Source organism: Panulirus ornatus, chromosome 11 (assembly GCF_036320965.1).
Source record: "Panulirus ornatus isolate Po-2019 chromosome 11, ASM3632096v1, whole genome shotgun sequence".
Lineage (NCBI taxonomy): Eukaryota > Metazoa > Arthropoda > Malacostraca > Decapoda > Palinuridae > Panulirus > Panulirus ornatus.
In genome coordinates this window covers 2,676,742-2,702,611 of record NC_092234.1, presented here as the reverse complement: position 1 = coordinate 2,702,611, position 25,870 = coordinate 2,676,742, and the positions used below count along the sequence as shown (strand labels likewise).

At 49.3% G+C, this 25,870-nt stretch overlaps 1 protein-coding gene across 9 annotated transcripts in view; it reads right to left on the bottom strand.

Annotated features, from left to right (window-relative positions):
- Positions 1 to 25,870, bottom strand: part of GEFmeso (Guanine nucleotide exchange factor in mesoderm) — a 360,741-nt gene that overhangs the window by 74,510 nt on the left and 260,361 nt on the right. For 8 of the 9 annotated variants that reach the window (XM_071666347.1, XM_071666346.1, XM_071666349.1 and 5 more), the window contains one exon: positions 21,402 to 21,449. The exons of the other annotated variant lie outside the window; for it this stretch is intronic. In XM_071666347.1, coding sequence (XP_071522448.1) covers positions 21,402 to 21,449 — 48 coding nt within the window. The remainder of the gene's footprint in view (positions 1 to 21,401; positions 21,450 to 25,870) is intronic. 9 annotated transcript variants of the gene reach the window in all.

Below are 25,870 nucleotides of genomic sequence, written 5' to 3'. Positions count from 1 at the left end.
AGGAGGAGCGGCGCCTGTGTCCAACACGTAACACTTGAGGCTTTGTTCTGGCGATGGTTAATAGTGGCCGCTACAGACGAAGACACAGCCCCAGCAACAGACGAAGACACAGCCCCAGCAACAGACGAAGACACAGCCCCAGCAACAGACGAAGACACAGCCCCAGCAACAGACGAAGAAACAGAGGCCCAGCAACAGACGAAGACACAGAGGCCTAGCATCAAAAATGCCCAGCGATATATCCAAACGATTTACAAGTAAACAGCAAAGATTGCGACACAAGTATAGCAGAGTGAAACAGTAATAGTAACACAGCTTTAGAGTTACAGTTGTTACACAGCGTTACAAACCCATTAAAACATAACTTTGTATCGACACATGGGCTACAGCACAAGGCAACAGCCGGAGAAAACAGAGGGACAAAAATAACGTTAGCATCAGCACCACATAACACCAGCCACACCACAACATGGCCACAGGCAGAGCACAGAGCAGAGGGGGGAGGAGAGGCGTCCCCAGGGTGACACAAGTACCGCCCCTACACGTCACACCTTCCTGATACCACCTTCCCCCACCCTCCTCCTGCTGCCTCAACCCCAGCCACACCACCAACCGCAGCAAGACAGTGACAAACACAACTTATGACAGATATCGTCCCCCAAGCCTCACCGGATGATACCTCGATCTTGTGGTACCCGTCGTTCTGAGACCCTCTTGTCCTCACCGTAGCCCCACAGGAAGGGCCCCACCTAAGCGTTTCTAATGCAGTAATGTTGCCTCTCATACACCCTGCTTAATTGGCATCTGCCACCAGCTCGGTGCAGCCGCCTGCTGGCGGCCACCTACCCGCGTATTTCCTCCTAGGTTATCACAAGTTGGAAAATATACAACAAAGTCTGTTGTAAAAAAAAAATTTTTTGTCAATGGGTACACTCACAAGCGGGCCACTTCTGAGCGTATATGGTAACTTGGGCTATATTACTATCATCGTTGCTCTTACAGATACAAGTTACGATGTAATATTTCAGTAAATATAAGCTTCTGTTAATAGGACACTGTACTACCTGCATTGTGTGGGCATTCTTATCTCTGGAGCCACACTTGGGCCACGACCACGACGTATGAATAATCCTATATCAAGATAACTCTGAGACCTGACAAATGGATCAGTCCATCCATAACACTTATGTGTTCCAAGATAACGCCAAAACCTGAATCATCGCAGTCGACTTGAGACACGAATTCCTCCGGTGGTGTGAACTTCATAAAGTGTAAGTCATGTACTTTATACACCAAGACAGAGGCTACCCTCACAACACACTGCCTAATACTATCAAGACGAATTGCCTTCACAACGCACTGAGGAGACACTTCAATCATGTACGTGGGAGGTTGCTGACGCTGGCAGGAGGAGGTAGCTTGAGGAGGTACCTTCACCACACACCATCTGACGGCGTCAGGCAGAGGTACCTACCTACCTCCTCCACTGCTGACGTGCACAGCCAGTGATTACCCATGTGTTATGAGCCACACACAGTATGTGCTGCTTGTTACTGACCAGTTTTTGCCTGGTCGTGATCAGGTCCCTCACGATGGACGGACCTTAACATAAGACCATAATGGTCTTTGATCCTCGCGACCAAGCTGAAGCTCCTTCTGCAGCTTTCACACATCAGTCGTACGCTAAGCTTCCCCACCTCCACCAAGCTGTCCTCACCAGCCCAACTCCTATAAAACTGTGAAGCTAAGACCCTCAATACAGGTGAAACATGGCCACACAAACACCTGTGATATTAATCATCGTTACATAGACAGGTTCAAGACCTATGATATACTATACATGGATTTCTAGTTTTTCCCTCAGCAAAGTCTTGGCTCAAACCCTTCTTCCTGGGAGTAGCCAACACTCGTAATATATTCATAACCTGTTTTCCCATTGCAGTAAAATTTCTGCATCAGCATGTGTGTCAGTGCACTACGTGGTGGTTCCTTATGTGTCAAGTGGGTGACGAGAAGTCTTCTGCTTTATGGTGTTGTTGACAGAAATATATACAAATATGGAAGTAAGAAAATAATTACTATACTTTAGCAGACAACCTCGTCACAGACCATCAAATCTGTTACCTGGCCTCCCCAAGTGCTCCCCTTCAACCCCATACAAAGACCCTCCATGTACTGACCCTACATGTGGCTCCTCCATGTATCAATTCTCCGTATGTGGATCCTACATGGAGGCCCCGTTACAATTATCCGTCTGAGCGGCAGACACCCGCTACTTACAGCACAAAGGATGGACCAATTTAATACCTCAACTTTCCACCATTTCGTTGCTGCGTGTCAGGTGGGCTGGCCAGGACTCTCCTCCCCCAGAGGGAGGAGCTAAAGGGGTATCCAATGAGCCCCACGACTAACCCTAAGGGTGGAACCAGCCTGCCGTCCTACCACGATCCGTGGTACTGTTTGCAGAGTCTGGTGGAGACCAGGGAATGAGTGAGCGAAGGTTGGCAGAAGCACACGGTGGTCAGGAGTACCATACGAGAAGGACGATGACATTGTTACCCTCATGAGCACGATGGTATAACCCTAGGCCACGATGACCTCATGTTTGACGTGACCCTCAGAGGTCAGGTCATCATACCTGAGGATCGTACGGTCGTCCTCAAGAGTCGTACCCTCGTGCCGTCGCGGTCAAGGGTCGTGCCGTCGTGCTCAAAGGTCGTGCCCACGTTGTCAAGGAATTAAGGACCGGGAGAACATGGCGCTTACGGAGAGACTGTGGCGAACTGCCGCAAAAAACACGGGACGACGATTGTAGAGAGGATTTATAAATGGCATTCTGGGAATGGTGCACCAGCTTGGCAGGGACCGGCTACACCCGTCCCTGCCCGTGTACTGCGGCCACTGAGGAGGGTGTAATGCTGCTGCTGTGATGAGTGTGACCCTTACTATGGCGCTGTGATGACTGGCGTGCTGCAGCTGTGCGGGGGTTACACTGGTGCTGAGGTAGCTGTGGCCCTGCTGTTCGGTGTGTGTGCTTGAAGGTTCAGGTGTACTGAAAGCTAACATACCAGCTATAACTTGCTTGGTTATCGGCGTGTATGAAGAGCGAGGGATACACGGTGTCTGTAGTACGTCGTCTAGGCACGGGAGCACGGGGTTATGCCCCCCATCACGGCACACGGGGTGCCCCTCTCAGTATGGTAGTCCCCTCGATCGACTGTCATGTGCTACAATGACATTCACAACCAGGGAATGTCATGTGACCGTCTCACACGAGGTAGATGTTTCATCGCTCTTATCACCCCCTTCAGCCTGAAGGTACTACTCTCAAACACGACGATCGGGCCTTTAGGGTCAGGTCAAGGACCAGGTCACCCTCCCGCAAGGTCGTGTCGTCAAACATCACCATCCTCCTCCACAATATGGAAGTCGTGATTTATTCTGAAACCGACTGTGACATTTTCATGACAGTGGAGTCAACCGTGGTCCCTGTCCCTCCCCGTCACCAGACCCAAACACATCTACGAGTGTGACGTGCAAGATGAAACCCCATCCTGGCTCAGGGGCTGCCTCCATCACAGCTCAGTGTACCTAACGTCTTCTTTTTTAATTCGCTGATCTCTCGTGTCCAGCTCCACGCAGACCACGGGTATTACCGCTCGATTTTACAAGACAGGGACAACCCACATAACCCCAACAAGGTCGTGAATCCCACAGTCTACTACAAGGCTTCCACTCGCTGTTGATCGCCTCCAGCTATCCCCAAGTTGCAGTCATAAGTACTGGAGTTGAAGGATCATCCAGGACCCGAGCCGATGGATAACCTCTTGGCTCAGGATACGTTGAGATACACCACTTCCAACATGTCGAATACATACACCGGTCCTGCCATCAATGTATGCCTGATACAATGTCAAAATAGACCAACATCTCTATAAACCAGCACGAGGTAAACACATAAAACTGATCCCAGTGTAGAGCAACGTAATCCAAGTGGACTCCGTGTCTAATGAGGAGGCTGCGTGTGTGGGGGGAGGACCGCGGCAGCATTAATTAAAGTGAGCACCGACCCAGCAGGGATGAGGTAAACATTCAACACCCTGCGGTCAACCTGCGGCTCACCTGCGACGTATTTTAAGGTCTTTGGCAGGTAGGATGCGGCCCAGGTCAGGCCGGGCGTGTGGTAATCAGTTGCCAGCCTCCAGGACCAACTTAAGGAAGGAAAAAGGTACTTAACTCATGCACTTATCAAACTTGAATCTACACTAAAGTTGCCACAAACTTACACATGACTTCCTAACTTATCACATCGCTCGCTCATTAAGCACACGCATTGTGTGTGTGTGTGTGTGTGTGTGTGTGTGTGTGTGTGTGTGTGTGTGTGTGTGCGCGTGTGTGTGTGTGCCAGGTCTGGTTCAGGGGCTCAGAGGACTGATGCATCCAGTGGTATATCCTGCAACACCGCTGGACATTGTCCTCCTCTTCCCCTCTGGTGAAATCCCCCTCCTCCTCCTCCCTGGAGGGGAGCTAGGCCTCTTCCCCCGGCATCCCTTGGAAACTACCGCCTCCTACGACTACACATCCCCGAGCCAGGCTGAAACCTGGCCACTCAGACACCCCCTAGTGAGGTGCGTCCCTCCCCCTAGTGATAGGTAGAGCCCCCCCTCCGCCTCCCATCGTGAGAGCAGGTCCCCTCACTTAAAGGCTTGGTACACAGCCAGACACATTCACTCGCTCTTTTTTTTTTACCGTGGCTTCTTACAGCGGGAAGTACCGCTGGGCACCTTCCACCACGCCAACATCTACACCAGCTCCTTCCTTAACGCAGCTACCATACCTCTCTACCTACAACCCTCTCCTTGTAGCAGCTACACCAGCTTATCTACCCCTCTACCTACAACTCTCTCCTTGTAGCAGCTACACCATCTGATGGTATCTGTCAACACCCACATTGCTTTCCTAAATCAACTTCACTTTCATATTGTACCTGGCCACACCTACACTACTTCCTCCAGCCAGATACACCACTTTCTCTTCCTGTTACCAACACCTGAGCTACACCTGCCTCGTCAACACCTGTGGTCTCGTCCATCTACACCACGACACACAGGACGACTGTGTTTACCATCGCCACAGGTCACGTTGTACACCGCCTAATTAGACCCACTGATTACTGATCATTAATGACACCCGCCCTGAGTGGCCACACCAAGCCGCAATCAGAGCAAAGCTTCGAAGTCAGGCGATTCGACCTTGTCATCACTCCAGAGATCCTGGAGGGGAATCTGCCGGGGGGTCTTGCCTGCCTCGAGGAACACACACACACACACACACACACACACACACACACACACACACACACACACACACCTGCCCACCGACGCAACCACCCGATACAAGGGACGCATGTCAAAGGACAGCTGTCTTAACATCTACAAGAACACAACGGTACGACCCTTGGGTATGGGGTGGCCTGGCCTCTGACCTGACCCTACAGGGGCAATCAGAGGCCAGCCAGCAAACCCTGAGGTCGTACCCGTCATGTTCATCAAGGGGTTACAAAGAGCCTGGTTGAACTCAAGACTCAGTATAATATCCACACATGCATAACTACTTACTAACAAACACATGCCTCTTCTCAACCAGTCATGCCTCCACTACCACACCTCACCCATGCAAGCCAGGGGCACCCCAGCCGGCTAGGAACATAGACCCACACCACAGGCGGCCCACAGCCGGCCAGGAACATAGACCCACACCACAGGCGGCCCACAGCCGGCTAGGAACATAGACCCACACCACAGGCGGCCCACAGCCGGCCAGGAACATAGACCCACACCACAGGCGGCCCACAGCCGGCCAGGAACACAGACCCACACACCACGGGCAGCCCACAGCCGACCAGGATGTACACACTGTCATATCTCAGTAGCCACAGTGAGAGTGGCGAGCTAGGCAGCGTCAGCACACAGCAGCGGCGGCAGAGGGTAATGGTGCTGGCTGAGGACATGATGACTGGTACACCCATCTGCCACACACACACACACACACACACACACACACACACACGGGTGTTGTAAGCCAACAAAACAATATGATGACTTTCTCAACACAAACTTATAAACACAGAACTTACAACACATCCACCTACGCCAGCAAAAGATTACATGGAAACAGGAATTTTGAAGATCATCTGCAGATACTTACTCTAATCACTAGTGTGTTGCAAGGGTCAGGTCAAAGGTTAGGCCACCATACCCAGGGGCGTAAATATCTAACAGTTCCAAGTTTAGGAAAATACGTATTACAGTTACCCAAGGATATATTAATGTGGATAATAGGTATTGAGTTACCCATGGAGAAAATAATGGGAATAAATGAGTATGAAATGACGAGGATGACCGAGTGGCGGGAAAGAATGTTGCAGACGTCAGCCTAGCAGAAAATGGTGCCATAACATGAGAAGAGTGGGGGGGGGGGGGGGGGTTAGGGGCGGGGGTGGAGCGTGACAAGAGTGGAGGGAGGGTGGCAGGGACGGGTGGAGCGTGACAAGAGAAAGCTGTGACCTCAACCACTGACCAACATCCCAGGCCGTCCCAGCACCCGGCCCCCTCAGCTCTCACCACTCCCCCACCAGATATATTACTCCAACACACAAACTCGACGCGGCACATCGGGTGCGTCCAGCCGGAGCTAACATCCTCCTCCAACAGGCCACACACCACGCCTACAACAGGTCACACACCACGCCTACAACAGGTCACACACCACGCCTACAACAGGTCACACACCACGCCTACAACCAACGCATCATGACCTCCTCGTGACCTCCTAACGTGGTAGTACATTACCAGAGAAATCACTGGCGTTACGAGCCACAACACCGAGGTGTTCCGTAGCGTTACCAGGAAGACCGTCATTCTAGGTTGGTGTGTGACAGTGTAGGGTGGGCGGGTCGTGCTTCCCTACACCACTGAGACTTTACCTCCTCAAGTCCTTCCACACACCTATGACCTGACCCTCTGTACAACGAAGGTTTTCCTACTCTTCCAAAAACTATTCAAGTTTGTCTTGTACGCTCCTTCCTTCTTCTCTATCTACTCAACCCTTCTATTTCACGTAAGGTCTGGCCTCGATGTGGATTTGCCTCCATGACCATAACTTCCCACATAAAAAGAAGAAAACACAGACATCTTGCCTACATGCGAGACAACTGTACGTTACACGATCCTGTAATAAATTTCTGCATCTTCTGAGCTGGCGAAACTAACCTGCATCAGAGTACAGTACAACATGTTCTTGTATCATACCAACACAAGAAACCAAGGCAGTAATTATACGAGTTCCCTGGACTATGACCACTCCAGTCTGTATGTTATCTTCAACACCATCTCCTGGTAACTAGTACCTAACCCTTCAACACCATCTCCTGATAACTAGTACCTGACCCTTCAACACTATCTCCTAGTAACTAGTACCTAACCCTTCAACACTATCTCCTAGTAACTAGTACCTGACCCATGACACAGTAATCATCAGTTCAGTCGTTATGAGCAGCGCGGGAATGCTCGGTTATCACACACAACACACGAAGGTTTCCACACGTCTGGTGTACAATCCTCAGCTGCTGGCATCATCGTCATCAACGTCAATGTTACTACGGAAATTCCTACGACGCTCCTGATTGGCCGCTAAACCTCCTCCCACATTCCATCGTAATGACCCACCAATCAGCTGGTTTGTTAAACACCGAGATTATCAGAGGCATTAACCAGAAGCCAAGTACATCTCTTGAATTACTATAAGACCCATCACACACGACTTACGTGGCCAGTACAGAGCTTCCTTGTGTGATAATTCCGATGTAATCCTTGCCACTAATTACCAGTTTATTTCAATTATAAATATAAAAAAACATCTTTTTCGGGATGATTCTAATACGCTATCATGGCTCCTCCAGAAAGTCTTCATGTAAAGTTTCCATATATAAAAAGAAATGAAAGTTGCCGGACTTCTGGCCATCGACCTAAACAAGTGGTAGTTATGAAGCGATTTCGTACGAGCGCGCGCGCACACACACACACACACACACACACACACACAGCAAGACGTCAATGTTTTGCCGTCGCTTTTCCCCGTGCAAAATCAACGTGTAATTCCCAGTGTGAGCGGCTCTTGTACCCAGCCATGGCATCAGAGCCTGATATCAGGTGGTCAGCAGGGGAGGCCGACTTGGTGCACCAGCACTGTGACCAGTCTGGCTGAGGTCACCAGGCCCAGGACCTGTACAGTTACCATGTGGGGAGGGGAGGGGAGGGGGAGACTTGGCTACGCACACAGCTGACGTTGTAAGAAATGATCAGACTCGATGTAAAATTAATCCTAACAGTAGACATTGTTGAACTTTATTATTATGTCAACTAAGTGCGACCTTGAGCGCGACGGTGCGATCCTTGAGCACGACAGTTGCGAACCTTGATCACGATATTACGACCCCTTGCGTATGACAGCCTGACCTGTGACCTGACCCCTAACGATCCCATCAGAGGCCATGTCAACAAACGAAATTACCGTATTGTCGTGTTCAAGGGTCGTACCGTCGTGTTCATGACATAATAACCAGTTATAAAAGTTACCCAAGATGCCGTGTCCCGGCTGCCGACACCGCCCCTCATAACCTCACCACAACACCAGAGCGGCCACTCACAAACATGATCGTGACCAGTACGTTACTTGGGACTGTGACCCGGGCCAGCAACCGGGTCTCGGGAAGGCCAGGCAGCTGCTGGTGGGAGCCACCGTAGTTGACCCCCCAGGCCAGGGCGGAGGGAGACCTCAGACGGCGCCAGCACCAACAACCTGGCGGCGGGCGGCGTCCTACAACACCTGTGGAATCCCAACAGAAACCGACAACTGCCCTACACACCCCCGCCTGCCCTCACGTGCCAGAGGTGGACCTGCACCATAGGTGTAAACAAGACCAGTACAGGAGGATCCATGCTGACCACAGGTGTGGAGAGAGAGAGAGAGAGAGAGAGAGAGAGAGAGAGAGAGAGAGAGAGAGAGAGAGAGAGAGAGAGAGAGAGAGGACGTGCCATATGGCCACTTCTCAACACCACTGGACAGACGGACGAGGAGTTTACTATACGTTCGTCTCCCTCGCTACTCGACCTCACCTTCCTCTCCAGCCTCCCTTCCGTCTCCACTTGACGACTTTCAACAATTAAACATAAAAATGATGATATAAAAAAGATGCGTAGCCAGCCATCTGCTCCAGCTGTATACTGAGTCATGTTAACACAAGACATGTTAAATATTTATCTGTCTGGGTTACAACCATAACATATTCCTATCTATCTTGAGGGTCACGTTTCAGATGTAAACATAAGAGTAGAATCACCTGCCATCCTAGTGTTGCACAGCTGTATTGTTGTGTTGCACCGCTGTATTGTTAAGTATTCCACAGCTGTATTGTCAGGGTTGAAAAGATGTAGTATAAGTGTTGCATCGCTGTATTGTTAAGTGTTTCACCGCTGTATTAAGTGTTGCACCGCTGTAATGTTACACTAGGAGTGCGAGTTTAGGACACCAACGTAGCTACAAACAACACAGGGACGTTAAGGATCATGATCCTATTCTTGCTTACATGAAAGACGACGATGGTGTGAAAGACGAAGTGTGGGAAGACAACTGAAATTACCAGATGACTATGGTGAGTTGACCTTATGTAAAGTAACGTAAACCGGTTACTGTATCATCGGAAAAAATTACATGAGGAGGGTAGACCTACTCCCAGTACCTGATAGACGGCTCGCCTCCCCCTACCCACAACTGTTGTCAAGGGTAACGCTGAAATACGTAACTCCAGGGGCGCGGGACTGGCCTAGCGGGCGTCCTTGACTTCCTCATTATGAATAATAAATACATCCACACACGTGACGCTCTTCCCTACACCAGCCTGGACCTACAACACCAACTCCTCGCCTCCAAACACCCAATTGTAACACGTTACGTTACCCAGGTGGTCACCAAGTGCACCGTGAAGCTTATCCCTACATCTTACTGGCGACAGAATGTCCCACTCTAACCCATGACATACCCGCTACGGCCATTGACGTCTCCTACTGTATTGCCACACTGGTGGAGGTGAGGTGGTTCCTGCAGGCGCAGGTGGGTACTCAGTGCGGGTTGTGCCGCCAGGGGGAAGGTACTGGAGGCAGGTCTGGGGAGCGGTCTCCCACCTGCTGCTGGGCCTGACACACTCACCTGCCGCCAGATGCATCAGTGGCATTACCTGCTGGCCAGGGACGCACCCCACACACACACACACACACCATCATCATAAACAACATCATCATGGAGGGTCCAGACACCAGACGGAAGAGAATGAATCAAGATAAACTGCAGGTGCGGCAGCGGCGGCCAGTGGTCTGCGGCTGCGGCTGGGAGGTGAACGAGCCGCAGCCAACCCTCACCATATGCTCTCACTCTCGCCTCTCTTCAGGCACTGGAAGCTTCAGTTCACACAGGTCCACCAAACCTTCACCACACCAACCCAAGACGATGTTTTGAAGAGCATTTTCTACTGTCGTCATGGGTTTCATGAGGTAACCCTGGGTGATGAGGAGGCAGGCACACACTGCCAGCGTCCCTACACCTGCTCTACCCTTATACACCACCGTCACCACACCTCACTACCTCTTGTTACAACCTGTCACCACACCTCACAACCCCTTGTTACAACCTGTCACCACACCTCACTACCTCTTGTTACAACCTATCACCACATCTCACAACCTCTTGTTACAACCTGTCACCACACCTCACTATGCTCCACCCTGCCCAAAAGCTCTCTCATACCTCATTCTAATGACCACTAACCACTACTGCTTCATCTGTTTCTCCTCAATGTTATTTCAACATCTAAATGCCCTTAACCTCCCCAGGAGCCTTCTCCCCATCGCACACCTCCCCAGGAGCCTTCTCCCCATCGCACACCTCCCCAGGAGCCTCCTCTCTCTTCCCCACGATCCTGTTCACTGTTCCCACCCGCCATCTGCCTCCCTGTATCGCTCACCCTCACAAATTTTGAGACTGAAATCTAGACTTCCCACCCACAAACACACTCTCCCCTCCTCCAACACTCAACTCCTCCACTCTCCCCCTCCCCCTACAAAAGTCAACTCCACTCCCCCTCCCCCATCCTCTATCTCACTATAAGAGCCGGTGGCAGTGTTTGGTCGGTTGCTACAAGTGTTAGTGAGATAAGCGACCATAAACAGTAAACAACCAGGCACCACCAGAGCCCCCCCCCCCACACTCTCGCCTCCTGCAACGCTCCAACACCCATCCCCCCCATCCCCAGCTCCTCTTAATGACCTCACAAACATATCATTTCTCTGGCCTCCCACACCTCACCATCACACACACCACATCACACCTCACCTCACCACATCACACTACAGCACACCACACACACCACACCATACACACACCACTCCACACCACATCACACACACCACACCACAGCACACACCACATCACACTACAGCACACCACACCACACCACACCACACACCACACCACACCACACACACACACCACACCATACACACACCACACCACACACACCACACCACCACACACACACAGCACTCCACACCACACACACGTGGTTCTGCTCAATGGGTTAAGTGCAGACTTTACATTATGTAAAGTTATTCCCTACCCATCAAACAGTTCTGGGATGTGTCCCAACTGTCCACAAGACTGTTTTGGATGCTGGCGGTATCTAGCAACAACTGGCAGCAGCAGCAACAACAACAATAACAAGGTCATCATACCTTCCTGGGAAGCATTATTGATGCAAGCATTATAATCACAACCCATTTATTATTCTCAGAAACAACCTTAACAAGATGATTGGCGTCTGCAACAATATCTTATATGACTGATCCATACTTGGTGTTGACCCCCACGCGTGGCCATGTATGTACACCAGGTATAATTTAGGTGACTTAATGACTTAATTCTTAATTACCCCCCCAACCCTCACCCACGCCTACGACGACATGGTCGTACCGACGCGTCGTGCGACCATGTAGCAAGGAAACACGTGAAACGATAATTTCCCTTAAGAATAAATATTTCTCTCTGTATTTCTAGATGAAGTCTTTCCCTCCCTCTACAGCTCTTCCTCGGATAAAGTGACAGGTTGAATGACCCCAGGCTGACCTCTCCCTCACACCAGTAGGGTTCATGACCTATATCGAGTACATGTTGTGTGTCTGATGACCTCATCTATATTAATCATTAACCTCCCTCACCTCGGCTTACGCCAGTGAGCCAACCAGAACCAAACGTCAGTGAGACACCTCCCGCCTGCCCGCCTACTTGTGACCACATGGCCACTAATTAAGGAGACACAACCGCTGATCAACAGCACAACACATGATCATGACAATGTTTTCACTTTATCAACCCCGGGGCTTCAACACGAGCTCGCCTGGGCATCTGCAGAAGTCTCCTACCGTCCCTCTCTCCACCATATTGTCGTGTGGGTGGGGGTTGGGGGAGGGGGTGCGGGAGGGCAATGCGTGGGGGTGTGGGGAAGGGGGGATGGAGTGAGGGAGGAGCTGGTCATGGGCTGGAGTGGGATGAGAGGCTGGAGGTATACGATGGTCGACGTGAGCAGACGTCCACCTGGGAGACACACGAGCCACAATATCGTCGCCAAACATGAGGCAGGTGGGTTCCATTCCCATCCCTGCACACGTGTATCTGAGGACGGGTAGTACAGAGCCGCTGTAACTTAAGACGAGGAGTAACTCAGCAACCAGACGACACCTTGGGAGACACCAACACTTGTGAGGAAAATACGACCAATGAATCACTGGAGAGATGCTCACTACCTAGCCGCACAGACTTACTCAATACAAGAGACACGTATGTAGCTGGCCAAGCTGGAGTCACTGGAAGGGAAAAAGAAATATGAAACTATTATCATACTACCACCACCTCCATCATCATACACTGGGGTACGTGGGTGACTGACACATCCGGGTCCTGCCGTACACCTCCACGGTGATGTACTGTCAATTTCCTTCCATTCAGCCAACATCCATCAATAACTCATCCGTCAACTCTTATCTTCTCCTCCCCCACCATCATCCCTCCCCTGGCAGTGCATCATGACCAGCTAAACCCTCCCTACCCACCGTCTTACCCCTGCGGGCACAAGGCGCCTGAAGAATGATCATATATCCTGCTGCTGGAGTCATTAGTCATTAATCTGTAGTTTCCTGCCAGTGTGAACCACCTCCTTGTTGGTGACCCTGACTGGTCCTCTGTTGCACAGTACTGCACCCCAGGTCCTGTGATGCCTCCCCGTTGTACGTCTGTTGTTGCGTTACATTACCGTTGGAGTGTACTGTCTCCCGTGTGTATGTCTGGCAGAGGATCTGCGTCCCGGGGAAAGAGTAATGGATTACGAGCCTCACTTCCCTCCCACAGGAGGTACTGGTGCGCCAACATCACCATATGAGGCCGGAGTAACTGCTCGACTGGAACGCGTCCAGCGGCCTTTTCCAGGCCACAGCGACTTAGGAAAACCTACCTTCTGCTGCGGGCTGCTAGCCCTACAACTGTGGTCTTTAGCATATACACACCAGAGGTGCTGGTGAGTCTCGTACCTGCCGCGTATGTCGAGGTATTTCCCTCCCTGAGCGACAGACTGGCTATAACGAGCATATCAAATGCACCAAAAGAGGAAAGAAACATTCCTTTGTGACGCTCATCATCAACATCCAGCCTGAAGCAGTGTGGTGTGGCCGGGCGAGTTCATATACACTGGTGTTGATGTCTTTGGCAACGCCGTGGGTGTGTTGCTAAGTTGTGACGTGGTACACTGGGACGTAGGCTGGAGGGTAGTGGCCAGTGCTGCAGGTGTAACATCCAGGCCAGGCTACATTCGTCTAAGACTTGCGTCAAGAGCGACATGAGGTACACATGAGCACCGAGGACGTGATATAGGTGTGAGTGACGGCCTCTGTCAGGGATAGTGGTCAAATATGGCCCGGCCTTTGACCTGACCCTTTTGGGTCTGGTGTAAAGTCAGGCCATTAATTCCTAAGGTCATAACGCAGAGCACAAGGGTTGCTCCATCTAGCTTGAGGGTCGTATCGTCCTGCTGCGGAACTGTACCGGCAAGCTGCCGGGAGCTGGAGGAGGAAGTGTTGTGAGTGGATGGCGGCTGAGGCCGGGCTGGAAAACTGAGCTACAGTCATTACCTGTGGAACTGGTGCGGAACACTCCTGGTGACCAGCCTAGCCCAGCTGTCCTCACACACACACACACACACACACACACACACACACACACACACATACAAGAAACCAGATGTTGGAACACAGAGCTTGACCGGGACAAGCAACGTGTGGGAGACAACATGGACTCTGAGGGGAATACATCTTGCGTGAGTTCTCTGCTGGATCACTACCAGAGAGTAATCAACATCCGAGATACAAAGGAAGATTAGATGGTCAATATTCCTGGACTGGCAGACCTCCTATGCTCCTCCCAGTAGATGACTGATCACGAAGCTAGACACGTAAGTTGGGAACAGATAAGGAATGTCTTCTGATGGTTGAATAGCTTATCAACTGAGGCAACAAAGAACACATGTCCTCCTCTACATGATCCGGGATAACTAGTGGGGTTCCCCTGGGCTCAGCGCTGGGCCCATTAGTCACTGTACTTAGGTTAAGTCATCGGACTCCAGGGATTAAGTCATCGTACTCGAAGGGTTAAGTCATCATACTACGGGGATCAAGTCGTCGAACTATAGATGTTCAGTCGTCGTATTTCCGGGGTTAACGAACGGATTCTATGTTACCTTCACTACAGCCTCGCTGCTTCCTCTCGTCTGTGAAGGCAGAAGCACCTCAATGTTGGGAAGGTTACCGGACGATCCTCACAAGAGATGTGGCAAGTCATCGCTGTTTACTACCAGACCACCGAGTGACCCCGCCAGGTCCTGCAACCCTTCCACACGATAACATTAAAATAAAATGCAAAACATGCACGTTCCGACAGAGGCTTAATTAACCCCTTGAGCAAGACGGTCCAAACCTTGGGTACAGTGGCTTGGGCTCTGACCTGACCCTAAATAGTTCAAGTTAAAAGCCAGATTATCATAACCAGGAGTCCTGGTCATGGGTCGCAGCCAACTCTTCCTTGTCCGCCTAATATGCTGTGTTCAGCACACCAGTACGTGTTCCTGGTAGGGTTGTGCTGGGTGGTTCTACCATCTGTAACAGTGGTCGCTCACTACATCTAACAGTGTGGTAGATGTCGGTACCACCACCACCACACGGAAGCTTCCCAAGTGGTGTGGCCAGGGAGGTGGTGTGGCCAGGGAGGTGGTGTGGCCAGTGGGTGGTGTGGCCCGGGTGTCAGACCAGACCCCGACAGTGTGGACTGCCACCAACCTGTCCTAATGAGGCTTACGCCACCCAGGCTTATATGGCGTCTCGCCACCATCCCTGATAACATCTCCAACACCTCCTCCCTACCACTACTCCAACATCTGCACCACCTCTCCAACAACTACTCTGCCATCTGCACCACTCGCATCACGCTGTCGTCACTACGCTGGTCCTACAGACAACCACAGTACTCTCTCAGGGTCGTGATAAGGATGCATGATCAGTGGGTCGTCCCACACAAACTGCCTGCAATGAGGACTTCTCTTATGAGAGGGACACACACACACACACACACACACACACACACACACACACACACACACACACACACACACACATACGACGCTGCCGTACGCCCGGCCATATGTGATGCCTGCACGGGTGGCCAATATGTACACGGTAATTATTCCCTGCAGGAGCGATATACATCGAAGACTTCACGATAATACTCGTGGACAGTTAAGGCAATGTACTTACGGGAAAGTACCATCCAATGTACTTACGGGAAAGTACCATCCAATGTACTTACGGGAAAGTACCATCCAATGTACCTACGGAAAAGTACCATCCAAGACTTGAGACAGTTCAAGGCTCCACCTGCACACATGGCTGATCTCCGGTTTCAACCACAGCAAAAATTCATCCACTAACAGGACAAATAATTACAGAGTACCTGACAGCCAGAGTACCATCGGCTGGTAGGGCTGCCGGCCGCGAACAGCTTTATTGATCAAAGGTACAGCAATACAGCGATCCCACACCCACCAATCCTGGTACAGCAATACAGCGGTCCCACACCCACCAATCCTGGTACAGCAATACAGCGATCCCACACCCACCAATCCTGGTACAGCAATACAGCGGTCCCACACCCACCAATCCTGGTACAGCAATACAGCGATCCCACACCCACCAATCCTGGTACAGCAATACAGCGGTCCCACACCCACCAATCCTGGTACAGCAATACAGAGGTCCTACACCCACCAATCCTGGTACAGCAATACAGAGGTCCCACATCCATCATCCTACCATTAAGACAGCACTCCATCATACTGTGGCAAGTGAGAAGTGGTTGGACCATCACCCACCTCACCTAACCTACCATCCTCCATCAATGCACGTGTTCCATCTCTTGTATTCCATCAGTGTCCATCCCTCCTGTAGCGTCTTCTCTCCATCATAACGTCAAAATCCCTCATCCTTCAACAAGAAACCTTCCATCATTCTTCTGACGTCATTACAACCTCCATCCTTCCTGCAGTACTACTCCATCGTTCTAGGGTCACGAACCCTCCACCATCACTACCTCGAACACAACTCCTCCATCACAAACTCCGTCTATATACTCCGGTTGCCATGTAGGTGCTCCATCAATGTCACCCCTCCCCCCCCTCATACCATCCCTCCCTCAGCTAAATGGTCTCCCGTGTCCAACTTAATCACATCAAAAATTAAAGAGTCAATGGACGAATCCGCATATGCTCGCTCTCTCTCTCTCTCTCTCTCCCCACGTCAGAGTCGGCCGCGCTAATATTAAGTCAAATTGCCTAATTGATCCAATGGTATCATTAGGATCACCATGAACCAAGGTGGTGTCGCCTTACCACAGGCAGGGTGAACGAGGAGTCCTGTGCTCGCCAACACAGACACGAGACACCTCACCCACGGGAATCCAGACCCACCAAAATAGATGAGGTAATTACCCCTCACAACACTGCCCGCTCGTCACGCTTCGACTCCTGCAGGACAGTGGCCACTACTGCAGCCCACTGACGACCTGATGACCACTTGAGCACCACTTGAGTACCTTTTGAACATTACGGTACGGCCCTTGAACAGAGCTACGGTACGGCCCTTGAACACAACGGTATGATGAGCGTGGCCTTACGCACGATGGACAGACCCCTGGACAAGTTAGGTATGATGGTCTGGCCTTAGAACTGACCCTTAAGGACCTTAAGGAGAAGGTAAAGGGAAATAATATCGGCCGGTGATCATATCGGCGGTACCGGCCGGTATCGGTGGGGGCCGGCCGGTATCGGGGATAAGACATGGTGGCGTCTCCGGAGAATAATAGGGGCATGACGTCAGGTCTGTGGCCGGGTAAACAGACCTTGTGTGCCCAAGAGATCACCCAGCGGGAGGAAGGAGGATCAACAGGCTATACTCAGACTTATACAATGGCTGCCAGACTCGACACACATACGTACGCACACACCAGCTGCCCACGCTCACGTACCACACACACACACACACACACACACACACACACACACACACACACACATACACACACACACACAGAGTGGTGAACTAATAGAGAAGGTTCAGAGGAGGGCAACACATGGTACCACAGTCAAAAGTCACCTGAGTTACTGAGGAAAGTTAGAGGCATTATAACTGTCCTGGACGGAAGAAAGAAGAGTAACGGGTGACCTGAACATAAGCTCCATATGAGGGCAACAACGATGGTACTATAATCAAGTACACGAGTTACGGGGAAAGGCAGAAAGTCTTAAATCTGTCAATCATATAAGAGAGAAGAGTAAGGGGTGACCTGATCACAACCTTTAAGACTTTAAGACGCGACTGGGAGAGAGAGAGAGAGAGAGAGAGAGAGAGAGAGAGAGAGAGAGAGAGAGAGAGAGAGTCAAATTAATGGTTAGAACACCGTCTCTTGGGGTACCATGAGAGGAAGTGGAGGCCGTGAACAAGAGAGGCCATGATACGGAAGAATGAGCCTCAAGGAGAAGGCGGAGTGAATGAGGAAACAGCCAGGCTGGGATAAGAAATGTTGTCTGAAGGCCAGTGCTGCTGGGCGGGTGGGTGGCGCCTGGCCAGCCAACATGCAACACCGTAATTTGATTTTTTTCCCGTGACCCCACGAGATGGGCTCAGTGGCGAGCCCCGTGGGCGGCGGCGATGACAGGAAAATAAATATGAAGCAACATGTAGTCTGGAGAGAGAGAGAGAGAGAGAGAGAGAGAGAGAGAGAGAGAGAGAGAGAGAGAGAGAGAGAGAGAGAGAGAGAGAGAGCTACTGCCATGGGAAGTTTAGAGGGAAGTGTGAAAGGTAAACACGTGCCTCTGCTATTGTGTAGAGATGAAGATAATCTTGTGAGGAAATAGAAATATGAAAAGAAAACGTTGATTTCATGTTTATTACGTTTTCCTTTATGAATATACTTCATTCCTAATGTTTGATACCATTAAAGTATGTGTTAATCTGTTCTTAAAATAAAAGGCCATGATATTCTTCGCCTTGACATCATCTGTTTATTACAGTCGTCAACAATTCTTTACATAATGAAAGGTTTTACCGATGTTTGCATCACGTTTTCCCTTAACATCACGCGGTTATTTCTGTATAAGGTAAGACAGCTGATGCTGTATGTAACTACGACATTACGTACTGTACTGCAAACTGGGGTCGAACATCCTTGGAGTATGTGTTTTTTTTTTCTCTACGACAAAATCAGTTTACATTTGCGAGTTTGTTTATAACATGTGTTTGTGAGTAACGGTGTGTGTGTGTGTGTGTGTGTGTGTGTGTGTGTGTGTGTGTGTGTGTGTGTGTGTGTGTGTGTGTGAGGACGCTGTAGGGTAAGAGGGAGGACACTGTAGGGTAGGGTAAGGAAAGGTATAAAGATGAGGGTAGGTAGAGCCAGTGTCACCTTACCTTAATAACCACACGCCACAGGAGGAGCCGATCCCATCACAACCCACCAACCCCTGCCCACACAACCACAACCCCTGCCCACACAACCACAACCCACCAACCCCTGCCCACACAACCCCTGCCCACACAACCACAACCCACCAACCCCTGCCCACACAACCACAACCCACCAACCTCTGCCCACACAACCACAACCCACCAACCCCTGCCCACACAACCCTCCCCCCCTGACCATCCTCCTCCAGCAGGCCATGTTCTCCGGCCACACACTACCATGTCCTGCTGCTGACCTGACCAATGGAGGCAAGATGGTCCAACTAGTAATAATAATAATAATAATAATAATAATAATAGTAATAATAATAATAAAAATAATAATAATAATAATAATAATAGTAATAATAATAATAATAATAATAATAATAATAATAATAATAATAATAATAATAATAATAATAGTAATAATAATAATAATAATAATAATAGTAATAATAATAATAATAATAATAATAATAATAATAATAATAATAATAATAATAATAATAATAATAATAATAATAATAATAATAATAATAATAATAATAGTAATAATAATAATAATAATAATAATAATAATAGTAATAATAATAATAATAATAATAATAATAATAATAATAATAATAATAATAATCATTATCATTATTATTATTACTATTATCATCATCATCACCACCATAACCATTAGTACTACTTCTAAATTCATAATTATTATTTTCATTATGATTATTATCATAATTACTCTATCATTATCATTATCATGATAATCATTATCACGGTCATCACTCTTTATCATCAACAATATCTTGACAAAACGAACATTCCAGAGCAAAACAAAACACAATCCGAAAATACAATCAACACAAACAAGCGGAAAACATTGACAGACGAAGGATTTGTACAGACAATGGCCAACACACACACACACACACACACATACACACACACACACACACACACACACATACATACACACACACATACATACACACACACATACACACACACACACACACACACACACACACACACACACACACACACACACACACACACACAACACACACACACACGCTAAGGGCTTTCTCTGTTCGTCCCTGGGACAACGGAAACACGTAGGTATGACAATGCCAGACCCACTGTTATATTCCTATATTATAATTCATATATCCCAACCTCTCCCTTGTGTCAGCTATACATGAGGTATGTGTACACGACCTCGCTGGATACATACATCATTCAATCGTCCATACAGTAGATGTATAACGTCATGCAACATCCAATACAACATTCTGGTTTGTATATCCAAAATATAGAAAATGTAAAGTGTAGCCACTTGTGTCGTGTGGTTAGCTCAACACACAAGGAACAAGTCGAGGACGAGCCTCCCCCCCCCACACACACACCACACCCACCAGGTGGGCGAGGTCAGCCACGGGCGGCACACAACATCCACCAGGTGGGCGTGGTCAGCCACGGGCGGCACACAACATCCACCAGGTGGGCGTGGTCAGCCATGGGCGGCACACAACATGCAAGTTATTTAACACAGGATCTGGACAGCTGGTGACCAGCCAGACGACAGTGGTGATGGTCAGGTGGTGGATGACATGACCACACGGAAGCCATGTTCACTCTTGGATGAGTGACCATGGCTGGATGACGGGATGATAGGTCGATGTGGGTATATGACAGGTCAATCAATGGGTGGATGAGGTGACCTAGAGATGAGAAGAGGACATCGTGGGAGACAGTGGATGAAAGACAAGTGGATGAAAGACAAGTGGATGATGAATTCGCGGGTGTGAAACTGAGAGATGCCGGATGGATAAAGATGGATGAATGAATGATGGATGAAGGGTGGTCAAGTGGATGAAGGGCTAGGAGAGTGGATGTCTCGGTGGAGGAACTAGTGGAAGAGGGACGGGTAAGTGTGGATGAATGACACCCAGATGGTGGGACTGTGAGGCAATAACCATACCTGGACTGCCCAGAGTACGAGGGGTTTGAGAGGCGAGTGTTGGAGGCAGTGGTGGATGAATGTTGGAGGCAGTGGTGGATGAATGTTGGAGGCAGTGGTGGATGGATGTTGGAGGCAGTGGTGGATGAATGTTGGAGAAGTGGTGGATGAGTGATACAGAGGGTCGTGGATGAGTGTTGGGGTGGGTGAGGGAGGGGATGACTGTGCCACAACAGTACCTGGCAACTTGAAGGTGAGGTCAACATCTTGAGGCAACACAAGGCATCCTGCAACCATGGAACACGTAAATAATGACACAACTACAAACATCTATCATTACCTCATAATGTCTATCATAATGTCTACTACAATGTCTATCATAATGTCTACTACAATGTCTATCATAATGTCTATCATAATGTCTACTATAATGTCTATCATAATGTCTATTAAAATGTCTATCATAATGTCTACTATAATGTCTATCATAATGTCTCTTAAAATCTTCAATTAATAAATATGATGATGAAGATTATCTAATAAATCAGAAGAGACAAGTTAAATTAAGCCACACACACACAACACACACACACACACACACACACACACACACACACACACACACACAACACACACATACACACACACACACACACACACACACACACAACACACACACACACACACACACACACACACACACACAACACTCACACACACACACACACACACACACACACATCACTAGTAATCAAACATTATTATTAAGGATAATCAATCAATACGTCTCACATTATGAGGAAGATGTGAGACTTCTGATATTATGAAACAATATATGCAGAGAACACAATAAAGCAGCACATATGTACAGTATCTCGTGGTTATGTAACAAATTATTAAAACCTGGTTATATGAAGTCTATATGAAAGCATTTAGCTATGACCTACTAAGGCAAGTATGTTCCTCTGAACCACCTACACTTCAAACAAACAAACTCCTTCTGGAAATCAAAACGTTTAAGAAATTCTAAAACAAAATATCGTCATATATTCATTATGTCAATAAACCACAGATGGGTCAGTGTACGTAGGGCTGAGCCGTGGCTGGGTGTCGCTACATGACAGCCACAGTGTGTGTGTGTGTGTGTGTGTGTGTGTGTGAACGAGGCCATTCTTCGTTTACCCCTGACGCTACCTTGCTCAGGAGGGGGCAGGCAGTAAACTATATAAAAATCAAAACTACAAACAGAAATAATCTTCTTTGTCTTCCTTCCCAGGAAACTCTATGTGTGGCACAGAACCATCGTACGTCGAGCACAGGTCAAGAGCCAGGCTAGGAGAGTGTAAGGTCTCCTGGTCATTAATGCTCAGTGGTCGTTCTCAGGGGTCGTATTGTGCTCAACGGGTTATCTTCAACGTCAGATCAAAGCGGCCGGTCGACGACTGCATGTGTCTGGACGGTGAAGGTAACGGGGGCAGACGGCAGCACCACCAGTGATAATAACCATGGGTCAGTAGTCCAGCCAGGCTCGGACGCCGCCACCCGCGCTAGCTTCACCCACCCACCCACCCACCCACACACACACACACACACACGGCCACGCCGCCTACAATCATGAAGCCAAACGTAAAATTTCTTGTAAATATGAATCAAAAATCACTTTCCCGCTACAGTAAACATAATCAAGTTAAAAAAAGCTAAGGTTTTAATATGTGGCAACTACAGTGAGTGATTCACCAGACGATGCTTCGGATGTCACGCTAAATGTTATCATAACGACCAAGTTCTTATCATTATCATTATCATCATCATTATCATCATTATCATCAAGTAAATAATGTCATTATGATCATCGTCAAGTATAAAGGATCATCATTTCCTGGTCATCATCATAGTTACTATGGTCACTCATGGTAACCTCACACACTCCTTACTGAAGGCCCTCCATCTTCCATGACGTCAGAAGGTAACGCGATACCATCTTGACTTAACTCAATTTTTATGTGGCTTTTAAACTAGCGTTTTCTTGTTCTCTGGCCAGTGTATGAAGGCGGGGGGAGGGGAGGGGTGCTGGCATCTTACACACTTCCCTCATGTTTTGAAGACAATAAAACTTGGAGGAAAGCTTTGATGTGGAACATGATGACTGGGTGTACCAGTCGGTCGGTCCGGCACTCAGACGAACACATTATCGCCCCATCTGGCTGCCCGGATCATGTAATGATTGAATAAACACAAGACAAAACACAAGACGCGTCCATCACGTGCACACAGGCGCCCTCACCACGAGTCTACCATCCACAACGTCATACACAAACATACACACAGACGAAGGTACACAACCAACGGCTGGAGCACGACGGTATAACCCTTGGTTATAACGGCCTGACCTTTGACCTGACCTTTATGTGTCATGTCAAAGGACAGGCGGTCACACCCAAGGGCTGTAGTGTCGTGCTCAAGGGTCATACCGTCGTGTGGAATGATCAGCATGCAGGAGGCGGTCAAGAGCCCCACCACGTGAACTATTGTGACGTCCCTAAACCTGTGTTTCCTACTGTCATAATGATCATCAGAAGTCATCAAACGTTCTCAACTTAACTCGTTACGAGCGAGTAACTTTTAGAACTTCATATCATAAAGCGACCAATGAGAACGACATGACACTGGCAGTTGGTAGTACGAGCCTGGAGGCGCCAGGAACTCGTCATTACGTATTGTTCACTGTTCCAGTGACATGTGATAAGTGTTATCATGACTTCTTAATGAGACACGAGTCCAGGTTAATGACGACCAGAAACCTGAGCGTGACATGTAATGTTGATGGTGTCCGAGGTGTTGGCTACCACTGGCTACGAGCCTGTAGATCGCCCTGTTATCCTGCAAGTGTTGGTCATCATCACATCCACACCAGGTTAACCTGACCATATTCTTAGTAGCTGGTCGGACATGAAATTCTCGTGTGTGTGGCTTACGTCTGTGGGAACCTCCGTCACAGGTCGTCTGTTCCTGGCTGTGACCACATGACCTATGGATGGATCTCTTGTGAGTTGACCCCCTGAACAGAAGGGTGCGACCCTCGGGTATCGTGTCACGACCCTGGTGGGGAAGCAGGACAGGTGCGCACTACCTGTACAGGTACCAGTGATACTTGGCTTCCTACATTACCAGGTACCCGCCACCCTGGCCAGTGTGGTATGGGTGACCCACGGAAGCCATCTAATCTCAAGCCTTGAAGGTCCTGGCATCTATATCTTCCTCCGTCTTGCCCCCAGCTCACCTCTACTCCTTAACAGCTATTCTCCCATCACCATACACCTCCCCCATCCTGCGGCATCTTGCTACTTCCCCTTATCTGGGTCAATTACCATTCATTCCTTCCATCTTTAAACGCCTATTCAGAACCTGTTGGTCTCCCTGTTCCCCGGTCTATGTCAGCCAGTTCCCACTACCCACCGTACCCCTCCACGTCCCTCACTACCCACCACCGTCCCTCGGCCACGTCCCTCATCACCCAACGTCCCCCGGCCACGTCCCTCACTACCAGCCATCTCCCAGGCCACGTCCCTCACTACCAGCCATCTCCCAGGCCACGTCCCTCACTACCAGCCATCTCCCAGGCCACGTCCCTCACCATCCATCTGGATACCTTCAGTTGAGTGGCATGCAAATATCCGTGTGAGGTGCCGCGCACCGCCGTCCACCCCACAAGGACCCGCTTCACTCTCTCTCCCCTCCTCCATCACCCCCTCCTCCACCACTACCCAGGGCTCCCCACTAACACTTGCCACTACTGCCACTACCCCATCGTCACCACGCCATCCATGCCTTACACACTGCCTATCATCACTAATGAACAACTACACTATCACTACCACCAATCATAATAATAATAATAATAATAATAATAATAATAATAATAATAATAATAATAATATAGGCTTCATGAACTAACCTCAGCCACAGGCTGAAAATATGGACAAAATATATCAAACGCAGATTGTGGGGCTACAAGAAGGGGGTGGGGGGGTGTCAGGCAGTCTTCACACAGAGACCCAAGTGTCAGTCCACCAATCGTTGATGATGTTCACAGTGGCTGGTGTGAGGCTCTTCTTGTAGCGGTCTGTACCAGCTCAGACGGGGTCGATGTGGCTGTGGTGCTGAACTGCAACTCGGGGACGAGGGATCTGTAGTGACAGGTGGCGATAATGGCGAACCTCGAACTGTTAGATGAGGGGCAGGTGATGGCCAGAGAGAGTCAGGATGAGGAGCGTGTTGAACATCTCTTGCCTCCCCAGGAGAGGCATCACACAAGCCAGTAGTACCACCAGCAGCTAATGTCAAGTCCTGCCACATGTTGGAGCCATCATGTACCACCGCCGCCACACCAACGCTGTTTGCCTAACCTTTCCAAGAGACTGTCAGGCCCATCAGAACACCGGACTCCAGTTAATGGAAGCAGGGCACCATCAGACGCGAGTCACACAGGGAGAGTACCCATCAGAAGATGGCGGTGTAGTTACAAGGGGTAGCACCCATCAATACAGGGGGAGTTCCCATCAATACATGGGGAAGTACCCATCAATACATGTGGGTAGGGTTACAGTACACACGACGGGGGTACAGCTGGAGAGAAATATCCAATGCCCAGTCGAACAGCATCGTTTGGGACGGTGACAATCTCCCTATAAAGATCTTAGAAACCATA